General features: G+C 44.7%; 1 protein-coding gene across 1 annotated transcript in view; it reads right to left on the bottom strand.

Annotated features, from left to right (window-relative positions):
• Positions 1-23500, bottom strand: part of abcc9 (ATP-binding cassette, sub-family C (CFTR/MRP), member 9) — a gene marked incomplete at its 5' end in the record, with an annotated part of 151720 nt that overhangs the window by 79130 nt on the left and 49090 nt on the right. Inside the window, 2 exon segments of the mRNA XM_080754170.1 lie at positions 5362-5467; positions 13464-13536. Of these exon segments, the coding sequence (XP_080610296.1) occupies positions 5362-5467; positions 13464-13536 (179 nt within the window).

Raw genomic sequence — 23500 nt, 5'->3', positions numbered from 1 at the left:
TTGCCGTGGTGGTGGGAGGGAAGCCTGGCTCTGTCGCTGCTCCACTGACAACTAGGCTATAGGTTGGTCAGGGTACAACTAGGCTATAGGTTGGTCAGGGTACAACTAGGCTATAGGTTGGTCAGGGTACAACTAGGCTATAGGTTGGTCAGGGTACAACTAGGCTATAGGTTGGTCAGGGTACAACTAGGCTATAGGTTGGTCAGGGTACAACTAGGCTATAGGTTGGTCAGGGTACAACTAGGCTATAGGTTGGTCAGGGTACAACTAGGCTATAGGTTGGTCAGGGTACAACTAGGCTATAGGTTGGTCAGGGTACAACTAGGCTATAGGTTGGTCAGGGTACAACCAGGCTATAGGTTGGTCAGGGTACAACTAGGCTATAGGTTGGTCAGGGTACAACAAGGCTATAGGTTGGTCAGGGTACAACTAGGCTATAGGTTGGTCAGGGTACAACTAGGCTATAGGTTGGTCAGGGTACAACTAGGCTATAGGTTGGTCAGGGTACAACTAGGCTATAGGTTGGTCAGGGTACAACTAGGCTATAGGTTGGTCAGGGTACAACTAGGCTATAGGTTGGTCAGGGTACAACTAGGCTATAGGTTGGTCAGGGTACAACTAGGCTATAGGTTGGTCAGGGTACAACTAGGCTATAGGTTGGTCAGGGTACAACTAGGCTATAGGTTGGTCAGGGTACAACTAGGCTATAGGTTGGTCAGGGTGCTCCACTGACAACCAGGCTATAGGTTGGTCAGGGTGCTCCACTGACAACCAGGCTATAGGTTGGTCAGGGTGCTCCACTGACAACCAGGCTATAGGTTGGTCAGGGTGCTCCACTGACAACTAGGCTATAGGTTGGTCAACTAGGCTATAGGTTGGTCAGGGTGCTCCACTGACAACTAGGCTATAGGTTGGTCAACTAGGCTATAGGTTGGTCAACTAGGCTATAGGTTGGTCAACTAGGCTATAGGTTGGTCAACTAGGCTATAGGTTGGTCAGGGTGCTCCACTGACAACTAGGCTATAGGTTGGTCAACTAGGCTATAGGTTGGTCAACTAGGCTATAGGTTGGTCAACTAGGCTATAGGTTGGTCAGGGTGCTCCACTGACAACTAGGCTATAGGTTGGTCAACTAGGCTATAGGTTGGTCAACTAGGCTATAGGTTGGTCAACTAGGCTATAGGTTGGTCAACTAGGCTATAGGTTGGTCAACTAGGCTATAGGTTGGTCAACTAGGCTATAGGTTGGTCAGGGTGCTCAGGCTGTTCAGAAGCGAGGGAAACCGGGAGGGAGGGCGTGTTCCTCTGGACGCGTTAACGTCCTCCCAGTGAAACGCCTCGCTGTCAGGTGGTGTCAGCGGCTAAGTGGCTGGCGATGTCATTTGGTGTTATCTGAAGAGACATTGTGGTTGTCTACGCCAGCGATGTAGTGTACCTTTTCATATCAAGGTACATTCATTATTCAGATTTAGCCTCTCAGACCCAAGACTTATAGAATCTTTGGTTGTTGTTGGATAAGTGGATAAGTTTGTCCACAATTCCATGCTGTATCTATAAGGGTTCATTTGGTCTCTCCATCATTTAGCTGGGGACCACCTGGAACCCCCTCAAGGACCACTGGTGGTCCTCGGACAACTGGTTGGTCTACACCCTCCCCTGACAGGCAAACAACTACATTGAGAGGAAAAAAAATCACACCCAGTGTGAAGTGAGCGGTGCGAAATATGAGTTAATTTCATTAGGCGTCCCATGAAGCTTGGCCAATGTGAGATGGGGCAGGACATAAACAAACAGACAAAGCCAGTTGTAGGATCAGCTACAGTAGCACTGCTCAAAAACGAACACAAAACTAAAAACTAAACAGTTGGTCCAACAAAAGACAAAATCAAACCTCGGTTCGAAGTGGAGCGGTGAATCTGAGCGTGCGTGCGTGCGTGCGTGCGTGCATGTGTGTGTGTGAGTGAGTGGTGAGTGTGCCTGGCCTGCACAAAACAGCGCCCCTCCTTTAACTAGTGTGTTGTGTGTGGCCACTCATGGTATTGCCAGGCTACGGACACGGCCAGCCACCCAGCCACCCACCCACCCACGGACATACCCACGGACATACCTGTCTATTGGGAGTGCTTTCACCGCTCCAAAAAGGCTTAGTGTAACACTGAGCATGAGAACAACGGATGGAATGGCTCCAGCGGCTCCTAAACCTGGTCCTCAGACTCATGTGAAAACTATAATATGATTGGATGACATCATTGACCACACACACACTAAAAACGGCTGGGTTGAAAATAACCCGATCTGGGTTGTATTATAACCCACCCCTGGGTAACTATTGGACCTACCCAACAGTAGTAAATCTTACACAGCAAAATGGGTAGGTCCTTTCTACCCAGCACCATAGTAAGATATTCTACCCAGAATAAAGAAAATTTTCTTTATTCTTTTTTATATTTTACTCATCGTAAATGACCATGCTAATATTATTTGACATTAACATAAGATAACATTTGTTTCAGGGTTTTTTTCTCAGATAATTTATTCCAAGTATAGCAATATCAACATAAAGGTAATTGTAAATTATGCAACAATGTTGAAAAGCTATAATCAGAGAAGTTTAGAGTAGATCAACATAATAACCTCAAATGTATCATGAGTTCTTCTCTTTCAGAATAGGAGGGGGAGGGAGCTCAAGCATAAGCTAGCAGCCTAGCAGTTACGGTTAGGGTTTTGGCTGAAATACTGACAAATGAAATTCTGACATATGACAGTCAGCTTGCCAAGGCAGACACATGGATATGATACATTTAGCATTTTTAGCTACCAAAAGCTTAGAAAATATCCCTGAAAACCTAGAGAAATGCTTTTCCCAGCATGCTTTGCATACCAGGTGACCAACTTAAGTTTAAAACTACCCATACTGAGTAAAACAATTTTACTCAGCAGCTGGGTAATGTATGAGCTGTACAAAACAACCCATTATACATACAAACACCATTATAATAACCCATAATGGGTAAACCATTTTTTACTCAGATTTTGGGTAGATGAATCTACCCAGCAGTTTTTAGTGTGCAGGTGGTCATTTGCAATTTGATCCCTCCCTCCCTCTGAGTGTGAAGACAGAGTAGAATGGCCACCGCATTAGTTTAATCATAAATAGCCATTCCCGGGAGACTGTGTGAGTGCATTGCACCAGCAAATAGGGAAGAAACCATTGTATGGGGGGGGGGGGGGGGGGGGGGGCTACCGAAGGTGAGAGAAGATAGCAGCCAGGAGAATGGGGCTGGTTGGCCACTGTCATCGACACCAGGAGCTCCCAACCAGACAACTGGTGCGAAGGAAGCCAACAAACGGGGAAGCCATCGACAATGACAGCATCCCACACCTACCTACATGGATGTACCAGTGTTGATTTTGTCGACTAAAACTATGACAAAAAAATTTCGACTGTGTTTTTTTTTTCACTGACGAAAACTAAATAAAAACTAAATAAAAACTAAGCTGTGATGACTAAATAAATATATTGACAATTTCGTCAACAAAATAAAAACTAGACTAAAATGTTGGGGAGGGACTGGTGGAGAAGAGTCATTTTATGTTTGGTTGCTCTCAGGTGTTGCGTGCTGAAAATAGCCGATCTACACGCTCACAACGTGGCACAGCGTGACGCGGTGTGAGCTTGTAGATCTGCTATTTTCAGCACGCAACCAAGTGTAAAATCAGTCATTACGATACCATCGAGGCCTGCCAAAATACATTTTAGTTGACTAAATCAACTGTAGGTTTAGTCGCCTAAAATCTTATGATATTCAGTCGACTAAAACTAGACTAAAACAAAAACTTTTCAGGTGACTTAATTATGACTAAAACTAAATGGTATTTTATTCAAAAGACTAAAACTAAATCAAAAGTTGCTGTCAAAAACAACACTGGGACGTACTAAAGGAAGATGCAGAGGCGGTAACCTACTGGTGAGAGAGCCAGATGTACTGGAAGCACCGCTGGAGAGCTCATCCGAGGACCACCTGTCCATCCGAGGACCACCTGTCCATCCGAGGACCACCTGTCCTAGAGAAAAGCTGCAGTACCAGGGGGCCCTCGAGGACCAGGGTTGGGGAACCGCTAGCTTAGACCAGTGTTTCTCAAACTTTCAAATTTCAATGTCTTCCCTTAACTCTGACAGCGTACAAATGGAACCAAATGGACCCGTTAGGGTTCATTTGGTTCCATTTGTACACTGTTAGAGTTACAGACTCGTATGGGTCAATTTAGACCCCCATGAAGGAACCCACAGAGTCCTTGGAATCCACTTTGAGAACCACTGGCTTAGACTATGTATGTATTGATGATGAAAGAATGGAGGGAGTTGATCTAAACTACGATTAAGGTGAATGATTAGCATTGGCAGAGAGACGGGCACACAGTAGTCACAGTGGTATAAAACGTCTAAACTTCCAACCACTCTTGAAACCTATGCAACTATTTTATTATGCCAAAGATCATTGGAAGTATGCCACTGTATACAGGCCAGGGACACGGTGCGACTGTCCAACCAGATACCTTCATGTGTCTCTGATTCATTTGGTTTAGATTTGAGGCTGTGACCTGGCACGAGAGGTCATACATGTTCATCACCGGCTTTCTTTGGAGAAAATCTCAGAAATCCTTTGTGTGGTAAAATCACCGTAACCTTACAGCACTGAAACCTCAAGCCAAGATCAGACCAAAGATTCGCAACGAGATGAAACCGTTATACTTTGTTTTCACAAGAGTATCCTGTGCCGTAAAAATAGCAAACCTACAAGCTCACGTCTTATAGCCGCGACACGGTTAGAGATTGTATATTTCATACACAGCATACACTGGAAAATCACAACAGTCTGAATGAACCTTCTCTCACAATGTGGTTAGCCTTTATGTAGGCTACTGTATGTACAAATAGAAACCCATAACTTTAGTTTCCATAGGGTGATTTGATCATTCCACATAGTTCTTAAAACACCAAGCCATATCTTTACATTTTCGCAGAGACATTTCTCAACGAGAACAGAATTCATATACATTTGACCATGAACAGAGCATGAACACGCAAGGGCCCTTAAGGGCCATCAAGGGCCCATAAGGGCCATCAAGGAGGGCCCATAAGGGCCATCAAGGGCCCATAAGGGCCATCAAACATAGCCAGGCTCATGGAAGCGTAATATAACATCTCTCTGCTGTAACACATTATGAGATCGAGCCATAGTGTATAAACCTACATAATAATTAATAGAATATTATATACACATTTAACATTCAACCTAAGTATACATAAATGGTCATTGTGGTATTATCATAGTGTACAGAAGGATGTTGTGCGGTCTCACTTGCTCCAGAAGACCTTTCCGCTGAGGGCCTGCATCTCCCCCAGCATGGCCAGAAGAAGAGAAGACTTCCCACAACCCACCTGGCCCACGATCATGGTCAGCTGGCCTAGGATGGAGATGGCAGGTCATAATAACTCCTACTGTACAACAGTGATTTTCAAAAAACGGTGGAACCACAAATTCATATGCATTAGCCAAAGAACCTCCATCTGAAAATGGTTTGTGCCAGGCCCACCCCTACAGGGAAATATGAAATATTCCAAAATATTCCAAAATTGAAAATGACAGGTGCGCTTGTAGCTCGGCTTTTTTTCAAATAGCCACTGTATAGGGTTGAAGTAGATGAACTGATGCTATATTAACACATTTTGCAGGAGAACCCATGGAAACCCCTCAAGGACGGTACCCTGGGGGTCCCCGGACGCTACTTTGAGAACCACTGTTCTACAGAGCGTGGTGTTAATTGTATAACAGTCTATCTGTAAGAATGTGTACAATCTTATGTGTCCTGCCAAAGATCTGTTTTTAGAATCGAGCTGAAATTGACAGAGAACAGAAATATAACATATTATAAAATATCTCACCACCAGGGACGTACTGGGCCCCTGTTTCAGCCTGGGAAAAAAGAGTTGGAGAGGCCCTCATTGCACGCTGGCATCGGACGTGCCGCGGGATCTCAAATACTAACCGATGAACGGTTATTGTGATTTTAGGTCTCATAGTTTTTCTGGTATAAAGAGAGTCTAATGATGTGTTGTATGTAGACCATCCAGGAGTAGTCAAGGAAGCTAGGTAGTGGGCCAGTATTCAGATGATATGCAAGCAAGTGGGGCCAATGTGAAGGCTCTGTGGGCTGCTGCTACTCAGCGCTATAGAGAGAGATCTCTCTATAGCGCTGCTGTTACTCAAATATTGGCCAATTCAGATCATGAGAGACAAGCCAGTGGACCAATTACATGAGTTATATTTACTTTGTGGGCAGGCCATTTTTTTTTAGTGGCCGGCCTGGACCGGCCGGGAATGGACCGGCCTTTCGGGAGTTGTCCCGCTTTTCCTAATGGCCAGCACGTCCCTGCTCACCACACACACACACACACACACACACAAAGTATAACTGCACACGTATAGATTTGGAGGATGAGATCAGATCTATGGCAGTGGTTCTGGATCAGTGCCCACTTGAAGATCTTCAAAGCATTGTCTGCCCACCCATCTGACCACCAGCAGTAGCCCCCCACCCCACACCCATCTGACCACCAGCAGTAGCCCCCACCCCCCACCCATCTGACCACCAGCAGTAGATCTTCAAAGCATTGTCTGCCCACCCATCTGACCACCAGCAGTAGATCTTCAAAGCATTGTCTGCCCACCCATCTGACCACCAGCAGTAGATCTTCAAAGCATTGTCTGCCCACCCATCTGACCACCAGCAGTACCCTCTCAGTACAACTCTTTTTCCCTGGCTGATTCAGGGGCCCAGCATGTCCCTGGGTTGATATGCCACCGACACCATAGCAGAGGTGGCATATCAACCTGAAGGGTTCCTATCACTTCATAATCACCGCGCTGAGCGAGATGTTATTATATCCCGCTTATTACCCGGCTACTCAATACAATCAATAATTTGACTCAAAACTAACAACAAAACAAAGTATTTCCATGTTTACAGACTGCTGAAAGTGTTTGCAACACGGTCGCATCGGAAAACAAGGAAGTGCTGATCAAATATATTTTCTGATACTGCGTTGTCTATTTCTCGCGTCAAATGTTTTAAAAAACATTCTTGAGAGCAACGCTGTGTGTTTGTTTACATGGCTGACATGTTGGATACGGTACTAAATTCACACAGCGAAGCCTGAGTGCAGCAGGTGTTCTGAGCCTTTGATTACGCAGCGGTCTGTTATAGAACGGAGCGGTCGTTATTCTCCTATAATTCACCGCTGATTTCAGTGCTTGACCAATCAGATTCAAGCATTCAACCAAGCCGGGTAATCTATCTATAAATGCGAGAAGTCTCTGCGTGTGTGTCTGTCTGTCTGTCTGTCTGTAATCCGCGTATCTCGAGAACCGTTCGTCCCACAGGCTTCAGATTCGGCATGCGCGTTCCCCGCCGCGGCACGGAGTGCAGTGCCGGGTCTCGACCCGACCCGACGCGCGGCTTTCCCGAACCGGCGCGAAACGTTCGGAATCTCCTTATGCGGGGTTGATTGTTGACATCAGGCTGTTCCGGAGGAAATCGGCGCTGACTCATTGTGACATCACTGCAGTGCCGGGCCTTGCCTCGACCTGACAGATATCGCAAGCACTGGGCATAAAAGGGACACAGACTGATACAGAGAGCATATGGGCAGATACAGAGATCTCCCTATATGGGCATATATAGACAGATATCTCCGTATATGGGCATAAAAGGGACACAGACTGATACAGAGATCTCCATATATGGGCATATATAGACAGAACATATATGGGCATATATAGACAGGGTTGATTGTTGACATCAGGCTGTTCCGGAGGAAATCGGCGAAAGCTCTGACTCATTGTGACATCACTTCATAAAAGGCTCTGACATCACGTACGCCACATGAGTCAACAAAAAATCTCTGTGATTGTGTATTTATGTATGTAATCCGCGTATCTCGAGAACCGTTCGTCCCACGGGCACGCGCGTTCTCCATATATGGGCATAAAATGAATGCCCATTGCCCCCATATATGGGCATAAATGGACACAGGCAGACAGATGGTCAAAACGGGTCCTATGAAAACAGGTATAATGGGGTTTGCATTAAAGGGCGGGGCATTCATTCCCTATTTACATTGTTCCGAGTTGGCCAGGTCGCCGACTAGACGCTGGGCCGCCCGCTTCTAGTAAACATAATTACAAACATTTATAGCAAGTGTCATGACTCATGAAGCCTTATACAGGGTTCCCACACATTTTTACCAATTCATTTCCAAAACTTTTCCAAAACTTTTCCAGAATATTTAACCCGATTTCCAGGACTATATAACAATAATTCAGCTCAATAACAGGTCGCTTACCCCTATGTGCAATGCCCAAAGACAGGTAGTTTTTGCCAGTGGTTCTCAACCTTTTCAGGCCGTAAGCCCCGAAATAATCATGTTTGAACTGGGGACCCCCCCACCCTGACGAGCACTAAGAGTTGAGGAATTTTGTATAACACGGTTCTATTGTGAAAATAGCAGATCTACATTGCGAGGCGTTGTGAGCATGTAGATCGGCTATTTTCACAATTTCGGCCTCAAATATTTGACAATTTGGCCAATGTTTAATTTGTCATTTCAGAGGTATTAACAAAATCAATAACCAAAGACAATGCATAGCTATTTTTTTCCAGGACCTTCCAGGACCCTTGATACATTCCAAAACTTTTCCAGTACTGGAAAAATATTTTTTCTAATTTCAAAATATTTTCAGGAATTTCATGACCGTGGGAGCCCTGCTTATAAGTGCAATATAACACATTATAAACTGTAATGCATTACAGTCATGACCTTAACCCTTCCAGTGCCAGCCCCTAGAGGGCGCCAAAGAATGCCAGGGTATCTCCCATAGGCGAGCGCATTAGCATCCGGGGACTCACGTTGCAGTGACGCGCGTGCTCACGTTCGTGCACGTCATGAAAAGGTCCCGGATGAAAATGGCTACAAAATAGCTATTAGCTTTTTCTCATTTAAAAGATCATTTTTCGGCGATTTCGCCGTAAATAAACCTCGCGCCGCCTCCCTAAAAACACAATCCAGAGAAAATGACCTTCAAAGATGTGGGTTTGCATTGGATTCGGCGGCGATTCGGCGGCGGCGTTACTCGTTTACGGCCGGCCGGGGGGGGCGGCCGGATCTCGGTCACTGGATGGAAAATTTAGGCCGGGGCTTCAGTAGGCCTCGGATCATTTTATTCATTTCATTAAAAAAGCTGCATTAATTCGGGATCGGCACAGACTGGACGTCGTACCGCTGGCGGCGCCGAACATTCGGTGAACATTGGGGGGCTCAAAAATGTATTTTAAACCATTTTTAATGGAATATATCGTCGGACCATGTAAAATGGCTCGCTGGAAAGCGTAGGACGAGCCAGGACCACCCACGGCTCTACAAGCAGCTCAGGGTAAGTAAAATAAATAAAAAAAAATTGTATTGGATTGAAATAAAGCCGAACTTGTTCGGGATCGGCACAATAAGAGTTAATATACAGTCTTACAGACCAACTCGTGACAAAAGTAAATAGAACTCAGAGTTGCTCTGTGAGTGTGTTACTCTCTTTAAAAAGTCACATAAAACATCAACCTAATTAACCCCCCTCCCCCCATGTTAAAAATACTGCAACAAGCATGTGAAAGATTCACACACACACACACACACACACACACACACACACACACACACACACACACACACACACACACACACACACACACACACACACACACACACACACACACACACACACACACACACGTGTTCGCTCAGCTGAAACTGAACAGCCACATTCATAGGCAGTAGGCACGTCATACATACACACAGACGTGCACACACAAGCCCGCACACACACACGCACGCGCACGCGCACACGCACGTGCGCGCACACACACACACACACACACACACACACACACACACACACACACACACACACACACACACACACACACACACACACACACACACACACACACACACACACACAGTTGCCCCAAATAGCGTTAGCCCACAACAACCCTTGGCTGGCTGACCAATCCTGTTTGTCTTAGCAAGATAGCTGGGACACTACAGCTACCCTGGTACTGAGAGGTGGGACAGCTACCCTGGTACTGAGAGGTGGGACAGCTACCCTGGTACTGAGAGGTGGGACAGCTACCCTGGTACTGAGAGGTGCGCGCGCGTGTTTGTGTGTGTATGTGTGTGTGTGTGTGTGTGTGTGTGTGTGTGTGTGTGTGTGTGTGTGTGTGTGTGTGTGTGTGTGTGTGTGTGTGTGTGTGGCAGAAAGAGTGAGAGAGGATGAGAGCGCAAGAGAGAGCTTTGGATCGGGGAAATCTCGCTCTTTCGAACCACCGTCATTTCGACAAAGGAGCGTCGGGAGGGTTAGAGTTTGGTGTCGAAAAGATGACACGTAGTAACAGCGAAAGAAACGCTCCCGCTTTGATCTACAGGTATATTAATGTCAAATCGTATGTGTGTGTGAGTGTGTCAGTGCGTGTGTGTTCATATCCATGTAAAGTGAGCGTGTGTGTGTGTGTGTGTGCGTGTGTGTGTGTGTGTGTGTGTGTGTGTGTGTGCGTGTGTGTGCGTGTGTGTGTGCGTGCGTGTGTTGTGTTAGCGCATGCATAGTCAGATGATATACGACTCTGTTGGACTGTCAGCGTGTCTTCAACGTGGTCTGCTCTCGCTACACCCTGCATTCCACTGACCTCACGCAAACATTCCTTCATGCTCCCAACACAGCTACAACTACAACTGTCCATCTGTCTGTCTGTCCGTCCGTCCGTCCGTCCGTCCGTCTAAAACATTGGACACAAACAATAATGTCTGTCTGAATTTTCTCCGTGGAGAATGCACTCTTTAGTAGACCTTCAACATCTCCCACAGGGGAAATTCAGTTTCAGCTTAAAGGATGTAGTTCACCCCCAAAATGTTTTCTATTGATTACTCATGCCATGGAGACTTGAGTTCAATAATATTTTTTTGTATTTGTCGCTTGATTACAATAGATTTACCACATTGATTCCGGATGGGTCCCCATCCGGAATCAATGGGGGTGCATTTACAAAAATCGAATTATTGAACTCAAGTCTCCATGGCGAGAGTAATCAAAAGAAAAAAAGTCATTTTGGGGGTGAACTACTCCTTTAACCCAGCTGATGGCTGCTCAGAGGTCCGGGCCGGGCTATAAATGTTTGTGACAGCCTCTCTATCCACACATAAGCTACAGTCACCTCACTGATTTTGGTGACCCCATAGCCTTTCCCTAATAGTCCGAGCGTTTCAGGCAAAGATTGTGCACTTTATGAAAGAAGCATGAAATTTGGCACACAGTTAGAACATGCCATATGGAACATTTTTGGCTATAGGGGCATCGCAGATTTGTCTTGGGAAACGTGTGGGAGCCAATCAAAGTTGGGCTCTCATAGACTTTACTATAGAGTAAAATAATACAAAAAATAAATATGCTTTAAGTAGCATGTGAGGGGTCAAACTAGGTGTTTTTCGCGATTCTGAATCCAATGCAAGCATTTGTTTTGCACGAAAAACATTCCTTTCCGAGAAACGGCCGCCACAAAACTTTGAAAAGTGATGACTCAACACTAAACCATAGTTGTATGGGGTCCGTTTTTAGCCCAAGGAATGTTTTTCCTGCAAAACAAATGTTTGCATTGGATTCAGAATCATTAAAAACCCCTAGTTTGACCCCTCACATGCTACTTAAAGCATATTTATTTTTTGTATTATTTTACTCTATAGTAAAGTCTATGAGAGCCCAACTTTAATTGGCTCCCACAAGTTTCCCAAGACAAATCTGCGATGCCCCTATAGCCAAAAATGATCCATATGACATGTTCTAACTGTGTGCCAAATTTCATGCTTCTTTCATAAAGTGCACGATTCCATCAAAATACTGCCCGAAACGCCTGGACTATGCTCCCTTCCAACAAAACCTCCGGCTGACAATAAGAGCAACATGCCCTCAGACCTCTAGGAGAGTGGTTCCCAATGACGACAACATGTAGTGACACGTACAGTATATCATCTCCCTTTGTGAAAGAAGAATTAGATGCATGTATGTATCCAATACTGGGATTAAGTATTTTTCTATCCAATTTCTACAGCTAGCGCATGAATCTATCTAGTTGAATAAACTCAACTTTCACAACAGCATATAAATTCACGTGAACATGTTGCATCACGACACATACAGATTTGCGCTTTTCAGCACACGGCACCTGTGTGCCACCAAGTATGAATTATGCATAATCAGCCGCGGACAACGTTTACCAATCGGCTCAATTCACAATCACATTATAGTCCGGGAAAAAAACGGTGATTTTTGGCTGAACGTGGTTTCGTCGGTAAAAGTTTTTTTCTCAACTGATTCTTGTAGCTTGGGGTCACCTCTTAAGGATTCAAGAGGATGACCAGTGATATCCATTGAGCATTTTTTATTATTAACCCCTTAATGCCTGAAACATGGGCTCCCATTGACTTTCTATACAGGAGGAAAATACCCAGAAAAAGATTATTTTTCGGGGTATTTAAGGAGGATCTGAGGGGTCTAACTAGGGGTTTGTCATGATGCTGAATCCATTGCAGGCATTTGTTTTGCACAAAAAACATTCCGTGGGCTAGAAATAGCCTCAGCCTTAGGGTTTTTCTTCTCGTGCTAATCAGTCTAAAAGTGCAACATTTTGCACATATATGTAGCTCAGGGCATGCTCTAATGATTTAGCTAGGTCGGCGACCTTCGGGGTCACCACAACACCCACAAAACTCTGAAAAGTGATGCCTCATCACTTTTCATCACTAAAGTCGATGGGAGCCCAACTTGATTTGGCCGCTGTGGCGACCCCGAATGTCGCAGACTCGGGCGCCCTAGCTAAATCATTAGAGCAAGCCCTGAGCTACATCTGTGCAAAGCTTTGCACTTTTAGACTGATTAGCACGAGAAGAAAAACCCTAAGGCCTCCGACTAACATGAATACTCACCCATACGTGTATTGTTTTCTGAGGCTATTTCTAGCCCACGGAATGTTTTTTGTGCAAAACAAATGCCTGCAATGGATTCAGCATCATGACAAACCCCTAGTTAGACCCCTCAGATCCTCCTTAAATACCCCGAAAAATAATCTTTTTCTGTGTATTTTCCTCCTGTATAGAAAGTCAATGGGAACCCATGTTTCAGGCATTAAGGGGTTAATAATAAAAAATGCTCAATGGATATCACTGGTCATCCTCTTGAATCCTTAAGAGGTGACCCCAAGCTACAAGAATCAGTTGAGAAAAAAACTTTTACAGGCAAATCCACGTTCACCCCCATTTTTCCCGGACTATTAAACTCATTACTCAGTTCATTACTGAGATTATTACCTGTAGGGATTCTGACGTTGATGTCCGACAGCGTGGACAGGTTGCTCCCCCAGGTGAAGAATCCATTGCTCACCTGGAAGAAGAGAAAAGCAAGACGATTCAACACCACTTATTTATGATCTTGCATCACACTCACATGCACAGAGACTGAGAATACACAGTGGTCTTATCAAATGATATAAAGTATTCTGAATGGAAAGAGCAAATTCAAGAGTTGACTGGAGTCCCAACAATTAAAGCAGAAATAAGCAGTTTTCTGCTGACATAAGCAGGAATCATGCAATTGCTTATTTTAATTTTTTATGTTTATTTTATTATATTCAGGCGGCTAACAATGCTCCCTAAAAAAATCTAGTCTCTGTGGCGCTTCTAGGAACCGCAGTCTACCTCCAAAACTATTATTTTATCTGTGAGAAGCTCTGTCATTAGCAGCTCATTGGTGCATGAACCAGCCGACCGGGGCTAAAAAGATTGACAGACAGGTCAACCAATCTGAACAAGAACAAGACGCGGTCCTGATTGGTCTGTTATTTTGGATGGGTGACCCAGTTTAATCGACCAATGACAGAACTTCTCACAGATAAAAATAATAGTTTTGGAGGCAGATTGTAGCCCCAGGAAGTGTCACACACACAACATTTCTTTAGGAAGAATTGTTAGCCGTCTGAATAAAATAAAATTAAAATATTTTTTTAAAATAAGCAATTGCATGATTCCTGCTTATGTCAGCAGAAAACTGCTTATTTCTGCTTTAACAAATGAAAATAAAAGTAGCCACTGTGCGCTAGCAGGTGAGGGAAAACGGCAGGTCAGTGCTGTTGATGCCACAGAAAGGCAAACAAAATATTTAAACATTTAAATACCTAGATTCTCTATATGGCTATAAAAAAAAACAGATTTTATATAGGGAGGACCAGACTGATTCATTTGATTTCGGTCTTAAGCATCATGCACTTTATAATAAATGATTAACTTATATTTTATCAATTTTGGATATGGTCTACCATGTACTTCATGAATTATGAACGTATAGGCTATTTTATCGTTTAATTTACAAGTGTTAAGAGTAAACTGGGTGTTCAAGCATTGTCCATAGACCTTATTCACACCGTGGCCATCTTGGATCACATGACTTCCTGGGATAGCAGCCTGCATTACAAACCATTGTGAACAATGGAGCGATGGTCCCAAATATGAGTTCTGTTCAACCATTTTCTTTTGACCAAATCGACAAATGGGCAGATGACAACATCAACATCCCCAAAAGGATTAAATAGAAGGGTACATCCACAATTCATGGTAGTTAGGTTACACTGTTACTCTGTACAAAGACTTGCTACAGTATCTGTGCAGACTAGTGCTTGCTCTGCCATCATATAGTTGGAGCAAGCACTGCACAGATAGCACGTCTTTGTAAACAGTAAGGTTGCAACCTAACTTACCTTGAATATCGTTACCATGGATGTCATCAATCTACTGTAGCCCTTCTATTTAATCATTTTGGGGATGTTGATGTTGTCATCTGCCCATTTGTCAATTTTGTAAAAAGAAATTGGTTGAATAGAACTCATATTTTGGGACCATCGCTCCATTGTTCACAATGGTTTGTAATGCAGGCTGCTATCCCAGGAAGTCATGTGATCCAAGATGGCCGTGGTGTGTATAAGGTCTATACATATCCATGACACATCTATAGTCCGCATGACATCAGAACAACACCCCCATCAAAGCAAGCAAACCCCTCACATCAACATTCCACCAGACCTCATAGCCTGCTTCCAGACCCTGCATCGCGAGCCACACCCCTTTGAAATTTTATTTCGGCAATTCAGGTAGTCTGGAAGTGCTCTCATGGAAGAGATTTTCCTCGTTTGGGAAATCTGTACGGCGAATCAGCGTCGTGAATCAGCGTCTTGTGAGCAGCGTGGGTGGGGTTTTCCCAGAACTCATGTGCGTTTCCCAAGTAAACCAGCGCCGCCGCCGGACCGTGCCGCACATTCCCAAACATAAACATTGCGTCGCCCGTCGCGGTAATTTGCGATCGTATCGATCTCGCTATTACATCAGTAGCAGACATTAGCAGACATGTTATGTTGTGTTTGATTACTAGTTCGTAGCGCACCTATTCTGCCTGTTTCTTTGGTTAGCAAGTAGCACTAGCAAGCAGCAGGCTAGCCACTAGCCAGTCACACGTAACAACACTACGTCATCTGCTTTGCTACTGTTGTGTTAGTCAGACGGTGAACCAATCGCAGAAGACTGCCTCTTTGGAAGCACCCATCCCAGAAACTGCCATGGATGAAAGCACGTTCAGACTGAATAATGGAGTGAAACGAAATGCAATTCAGGCTGAGTGTCAGTCTAAGAATGGACCACAGTGAAAACCATTATGCAACCAATGAGCACGTGCAGCACTGCAAGGCCTGGCCCACTCTAATCCCTGTTTGGTGATCTATCACCCTGCTTCCTACTGAGAGCCTATCGCTGTTTACATTCCTCCCATCTGCTGTTTTCTCTTATTTACTTCATGTTTATTTTATCTGACAATGCTCCGGCCCTCTACCCTCAACCCCCCCGCTCCGATTCCTTTCTCACAAACACGGCCGAGTTCTCCCCCAAAAGGGCAGCAGAGTCCCGACCACGGATATAGTCGACATTTTGTTGTTCCTTACTTTGTAAGGGAAGGGAATGGGTGGGGGATTTGTATGAATTAGGATTATCTCATGACATTGATGTCTTCTTAGATAGAAGAGGGGAGGGATGGAGACAGACAGACAGACAGACAGACAGACAGACAGACAGACAGACAGACAGACAGACAGAAAGGGGGACCGAGAGAGAGAGAGAGAGAGACTGAGACAGAGAGAGACAGAGAGTGACACACACACACACACACACACACACACACACACACACACACACACACACACACAGTTCATCAAGTGGACTTTTCTTGTGCCAAATGAAACATAGTGAACATCAAAACATGATGCCTCTGGCCATAGTGGTCACCAGTAGAGCCATAAAAACCTAATAAAAAAGAGAGTGACAAAGTGGCCAAATGTTTCTGTCAAAGCATTTGACCCGAATTAATTTCTACTGGCCAAAAAAAAAATTTAAAAAAAAATCAGATGGTGTTGTAGGAATCCTAATCACAGGAAAATGTAATGTTAAAGAATTAATAATGTTTTTGTAAGGTTTTATAGCCATAAATCATAAATCATGCTCTAATTTGCATTTTTATTGTGATATTTTTCACAATAATAACACATGTACATGTTCTAGACATTCTAATGATCACAAAATAAATATTACAGGCATTTTACTTATGTTTTTGTGAGGAATAACTTCAGTTAAAAAGTGAGATGTTGTTTGTCCAGTCGCTGGAATTTCAACTTCTCTGGGAGGTGTGAATGTCAGCCTATGTGGGGGGTATTTATATGCAAATATCGTGGCCAATGGCATTGTAATACTAAACAATAGGATTTAATGGTGATGTTAATGTGAAAAAAGAACAGGAAAACTAATTAAAACATTTTTTTTTAAATGATTTAAAAAATGTTGCCAAAAAGCAATGCTGGGCCTTGCAGGGTTATGTTAGCAGACGACAAACTAGTTCATCACTCCAGCTCTAGTGCGATCTATTGTATGTACATCAGGGATGGGAGGATATGAAAATTTCATATCACGATGATTGTAACAAAATAAATCGCGATTTACGATATTAGCACGATAATCAAAATCCATTATCCTGGGGCGGAACATTTGCCAAAAAATAGCCGATCTACAAGCTCACAATGCGCCGTGTTACGACGTGTTGTGAGCTTGTAGATCTGCTATTTTTTGGCAAAGACATTTGATAGAGAGTGGGGAAAAAAAACAAGTGCGTATATTATAAGTACCTTTTACCAATTATAGAGGGTTTAAGTGGTACCGGATATGCTGCTCTGCAAATAAAAGGTGAATTGATCCCAGTACATGGCGGAGGACGATATCTCCACGATAGGATTATCGTGAGTGTTTTTTATCACGATAAACGATAATATCGCTTATCGTCCCAAACCCTAAGTGTGTCAATCAAGTATTCCATCGCGCGGTTGATTTATTTACGTCTTATCTGGTGTGTAAATCCCCCAGAATGCACTCTGCCCCAGATCTCCTGCGAATGCAGAGAGGAGGAAGCAGGCATGACAGCGGACCACAGATTAGCCGATCAGACCAAAACAAACAGAGTGATCAAAGACAGATGGCTTCTGTTGAGAAAGCACAACATGGAGTTTGCACCGAGCGACGAGGGCGACGGCGAGAGGGGGAGGGGAGCAAGGTGACAAGGGGCAAGGGAACGGATGTGAAGGGGAAGACATGGGCGGATTGAACCACTTCAACCCTATGTTATACTCCATCGTAAAATAGCAGATCTACAAGCTCACAGCGCATCGCGACGCGTTGTGTGAGCTTGTAGATCTGCTATTTTCAAACATTTTGTACTTTTACTTTTGGTACGTTAAGTACATTTTGATGCCTATACTGGCATACTTTTACTCAAGTACATTTTGAATTCCAGACTTTTACTTGTAACAGAGTATGTCTATATTGGAGTTATTGATACTTTTACTTAAAGGGGTACTGTCACCAAAAGGGGTTGAGGGGCAGATTACACTGTGACATGAGCTTCTCTGAAAACGGTCTGAAACAGTCTGAAGCCCATGTCACAGTGTAATCTGCCCCTCGACACAACAGCTGACCAGTACAGTAAGTAGTCATACCGTCAGGCTATACAGACAATTCATTTGATTTGCGTATAATTGCACATCCCCACAATGACATCATAAAAATATTAACTTGTTTTTTAAGATGATTCTTAAAGTGACAGTAACCCTTTAGTTGACAGGCCCCCTTTAAGTATAAAAGTACTTTTTCCACCACTGCTTAACACTGGGATTGTACTGTGTAAAGGCCCTATCAGAGTATAGTCTGCGGTGATAAGTCATCACCGCAGTGTAGTTTTCTAGCCATCACCTAGAAACTACACCGCAGTGATGACTTATCACCGCAGAATGTACTCTGATAGGGCCTTAAGAGTTGCGTTTAAGGTAACCTCGCCTACCAGGCTTTCTGGGGGAAAGCCTGGTGTTCGTTCACAACAGGCCGTTTGGTTTCCGCCTAAAGCGTGGAAACCACTAGAAGAAGCGGCGTCGCTTTGATTTGGTTCCCCCCGTTTGTTTCCCCAATCCCTATTAAAATGCTCCAGTAGCCTAGTGTAGTCTTGCCAGTCGCTAACAGTTGGACTAAAAGATGCATGTACCAAACGATTTTTTCAAAAGCAAAACTACTCCGCATCAAGGAGTTTATTAGGTAGGCCCTAAAAGTGTGTCCTTGAGCGCAGGGGAATTATTTTGGGTTAAAACTGAATCCGGTTTGATCTTTCCGGCAAATTGTAGTCTTTGAGTACTACAACATGACGTTTTGTGGTTTTCCGCTCCAGACCGGTTACAAACCCGAAGAGTGAAGTGATCCCAGACTACGTTTAAGACAGCCTCTCTAGTCAGGGGACGGGGGGGTGGGGGGGACGGGGGGACGTGGTGTCTCCGTCCTCCACCCCGAGGGCCAATTAGCAGCCAGCAGCGTCTAGTAGCGGCGAGCGGCGTCCGTGGGGAGGAGACAGGATGCGGCGAGGTGCTGAGAAAATGTCAGCCGCACTCACTGGGCGACTGGGCCCTTTAGAAAGGTCTGGACGGGGCCGACGGGTTCTCGTGAGAATCCTGCACTCCCTGAGAAGGGAGGGTGAGAGAGAGAGAGGAAGAGCCGTTTACACTTTGGTTTCTTCCTTTAGTCTTTTCGTTCATTTCAATTGTACATACTTTCTTTTATTTTGATTTGCCTCGTTTCTCGCTCACTGTGGGAATGTGATATCGCGCCGGTAAAGCACCTTTGAATTTGAACTGAAATGCACTTGAGGGAGGGAGAGAGGGAGAGAGGGAGCAAGAGGGCGAGGGAGACAGAGACAGAAAGAGAAAGAGAGAGAGAGAGATGGAAAGAAAGAGAAAGAAAAGGAATGAGGGAGTATGCAATTAAAAAGAAAGAGAGAAAATGAGGAAACTAGAGAGAGAAAGATGTACGAGGTGTACGTGCGGTACATCATACTGTAACTGTACAAACACACCATAACGTAAACACACACAATGCCATGCGTACTACTGTACACAAAACACACATGAATGCACGCCCACACACACAATCCCATACGTACTACTGTATACAAACTGCTGTAAGCAGTCTGGAATTACAGTTCAATAGATAAAGAGAGCTAATGGACTTTGACCTGTGTGTGTGTGTGTGTGTGTGTGTGTGTGCGTGCGTGCGTGCGTGCGTGCGTGCGTGCGTGCGTGCGTGCGTGCGTGCGTGCGTGCGTGCGTGCGTGCGTGCGTGCGTGCGTGCGTGCGTGCGTGTGTGTGTTGTGTGAATGAACATCTAATATCTAGAGTCTAGATATTAAATGCTGTATCGTAACGAATAAAGGTTAAACACGGTTTAAGGAGATTTTCCCTTATGGCGACATGGGGTTGTGCGTGTGCGTTAGTGATGCGCGGGGCGGCCTGCGCCCGCGGCCCCCCGCGGTCAGCCCGCAGGCCGGGTTGAGCTGGGCCAAGAAATGTACACTTTATCGGCGGGGCGGGTTGAGGCGGTCTCGGTCTATAATGCGCACCAAGTGTCCTTCCCTATGCTCGTCAGCCAAACTGGTCCGTGTCATGTAATTCTAATTGAGTCCATTACTTCCTGTAAGTAGACTTGAAAATAAAACCATTTGCCTAATCATATTACATGAGTAGCCTATCTTATTTTGAAATCCACCGCTTTGAGAGGAAGTGCGCTCTGCTTGCTAGTTATTGGCTACTTTCCGCAGCCGATCTGCAGCTCAATGTAAACAGAACTCACGTGTGGACTAGTGTGGATTGTACAAGCTTTTGACTAAACTAAAGTTCATTTTATGATATGAAAACAATGCTCCTTTGACTTTAAAAACGTACACCCTTTGAAAGTTTGATCAACTTTGCACCTCCGCAGCAGATTAGGTAAGGAGCTGGTTAATTACCTTCTGCTGGTTGGTTGCTGTCGTAATGCGGTGAGAGCATAGATTGTAGAAAATAATTATGTTGAGAGGCATACAGCTGTTGCTTTGGTCAAGGTGTGTTGTCACACCTAGTGACTAGGCTTGTGACTCGATCCTCATCTCTCTGTGATACAGTAGTTACTAGTTGTGCTCCGTGTGTATAGTCATTCACATACAGGAGTGTTATCAATTAAAATAAGCATGCATGTCGTCACTCGTCATGCCGTCATCTATCTATAAATGCGAGAAGTCTCTGCGTGTGTGTGTGTCTGTAATCCGCGTATCTCGAGAACCGTTCGTCCCACCGACTTCAGATTTGGCACGCGCGTTCCCCGCCGCGGCACGGAGTGCAGTGCCGGGCCTCGACCCGACCCGACGCGCGGTTTTCCGAAACCGGCCCGAAACGTTCGGAATACCCTTATGCGGAGCTGATTGTTGACATCAGGCTGTTCCGGAGGAAATCGGCGCAAGCGCTGACTCATTGTGACATCACTCATAAAAGGCTCTGACATCACGTACGTCACATGAGTCAACAAAAAATCTCTGAATATCTCCATATATAGCATATATGGGCATAAAATGCGTGTGTGTGTGTCTGTAATCCGCGTATCTCGAGAACCGTTCGTCCCACCGACTTCAGATTTGGCACGCGCGTTCCCCGCCGCGGCACGGAGTGCAGTGCCGGGCCTCGACCCGACCCGACGCGCGGTTTTCCGAAACCGGCCCGAAACGTTCGGAATATCCTTATGCGGAGCTGATTGTTGACATCAGGCTGTTCCGGAGGAAATCGGCGCAAGCGCTGACTCATTGTGACATCACTCATAAAAGGCTCTGACATCACGTACGTCACATGAGTCAACAAAAAATCTCTGAATATCTCCATATATAGCATATATGGGCATAAAATGGACGCAGAATCACAAAGATCTCCATATACGGGCATAAAGGGACACAAACAGACGGATACAGAGATCTCCATAAATGGGCATAAAATGGACGCAAATGGCATGTATGGGCATAAAACTTACGCAGAATCACAAAGATCTCCATATACGGGCATAAAGGGACACAGACAGACAGATTCAGAGATCTCCATATATGGGCGTGAAATGGACGCAAATAGACAGATATCTCCATATATGGGCATATATGGGCATAAAATGGACCCAGAACTATATCTGCAGTGATCTCCATATATGGACATAAAATGGACGCTGACAGACAGACAGATAACAGATATATATGGGCATAAAATGGACACAGAATCACAAAGATCTCCATATACGGGCATAAAGGGACACAGACAGACGGATACAGAGATCTCCATAAATGGGCATAAAATGGACGCAAATGGCATATATGGGCATAAAATTTACGCAGAATCACAAAGATCTCCATATACGGGCATAAAGGGACACAGACAGACAGATTCAGAGATCTCCATATATGGGCGTGAAATGGACGCAAATAGACAGATATCTCCATATATGGGCATATATGGGCATAAAATGGACCCAGAACTATATCTGCAGTGATCTCCATATATGGACATAAAATGGACGCTGACAGACAGACAGATAACAAATATCTCCATATATGGGCATAAATGGACACAGGCAAACAGATGGTCAAAACGGGTCCTATGACAACATGTATAATGGGGTTTGCATTAAAGGGCGGGGCATTCATTCCCTATTTACATCGTTTCCGAGTTGGCCAGGTCGCCGACTAGACGCTGGGCCGCCCGAACCATATATAGCATATATGGGCATAAAATGGACGCAGAATCACAAAGATCTCCATATACGGGCATAAAGGGACACAGACAGACGGATACAGAGATCTCCATAAATGGGCATAAAATGGACGCAAATGGCATATATGGGCATAAAATTTACGCAGAATCACAAAGATCTCCATATACGGGCATAAAGGGACACAGACAGACAGATTCAGAGATCTCCATATATGGGCGTGAAATGGACGCAAATAGACAGATATCTCCATATATGGGCATATATGGGCATAAAATGGACCCAGAACTATATCTGCAGTGATCTCCATATATGGACATAAAATGGACACTGACAGACAGACAGATAACAGATATCTCCATATATGGGCATAAATGGACACAGGCAAACAGATGGTCAAAACGGGTCCTATGACAACATGTATAATGGGGTTTGCATTAAAGGGCGGGGCATTCATTCCCTATTTACATCGTTCCCGAGTTGGCCAGGTCGCCGACTAGACGCTGGGCCGCCCGAAGGGCGGCCCAGCTTCTAGTATAGCTAATTAACGGTTCATTGCTTTTAAATGTTCGAACGATATTTTTGTATGGCTCTGTTGTTGCACTGCACTAGGCTATGTGCTCTATATCAGTGTTGAAAGTTTCTCCTCCGTTCTGTTTTTGTACAGTTGAAATTGGCTGCCTTAAAAATCCACATTCAAAGACGTATTTGACATGTATTTATTGACGGCGGGCCGGGCTGAGCTGGGCTGTGAAAATTGATGCGTTGTTGCGGGCCAGGCTGGGCTGGGTCAGATAACTAAAATCGCGGGTGCCCGCGGTCCATGAAAAACCCCAACCCGCGCAACACTAGTGTGCGTGTGTGTAGCAGAAGAATGCATCCATATCCTAAACTCTCTGATATTGTGCGATGTCTTACAATTGCCACATGAGAGAAGCAAATAAACTACTTAACACAACTACTGCCTCTTAATCTGAAGGTTTGCTTGGTGCCTCGGTGCCACGCCGTTTCCTCCATAGGCCGCCGCTATTATTTTGAAGGGCCGGAAGGGGGTTATTTTTGTTTTTTTGGATTATCACTTGACGGGAACGATTACGTCATCTAGTCACATGACAGTGTGAGCCCAGAAGAGAAACATGTCTGCGCCCAGCTTTTGTGTACAGTATGGAGAG

This window comes from Nannobrachium achirus, assembly GCF_963921795.1.
Source record: "Nannobrachium achirus genome assembly, chromosome: 23".
NCBI lineage: Eukaryota > Metazoa > Chordata > Actinopteri > Myctophiformes > Myctophidae > Nannobrachium > Nannobrachium achirus.
This window is presented reverse-complemented; position numbering and strand designations above follow the sequence as displayed.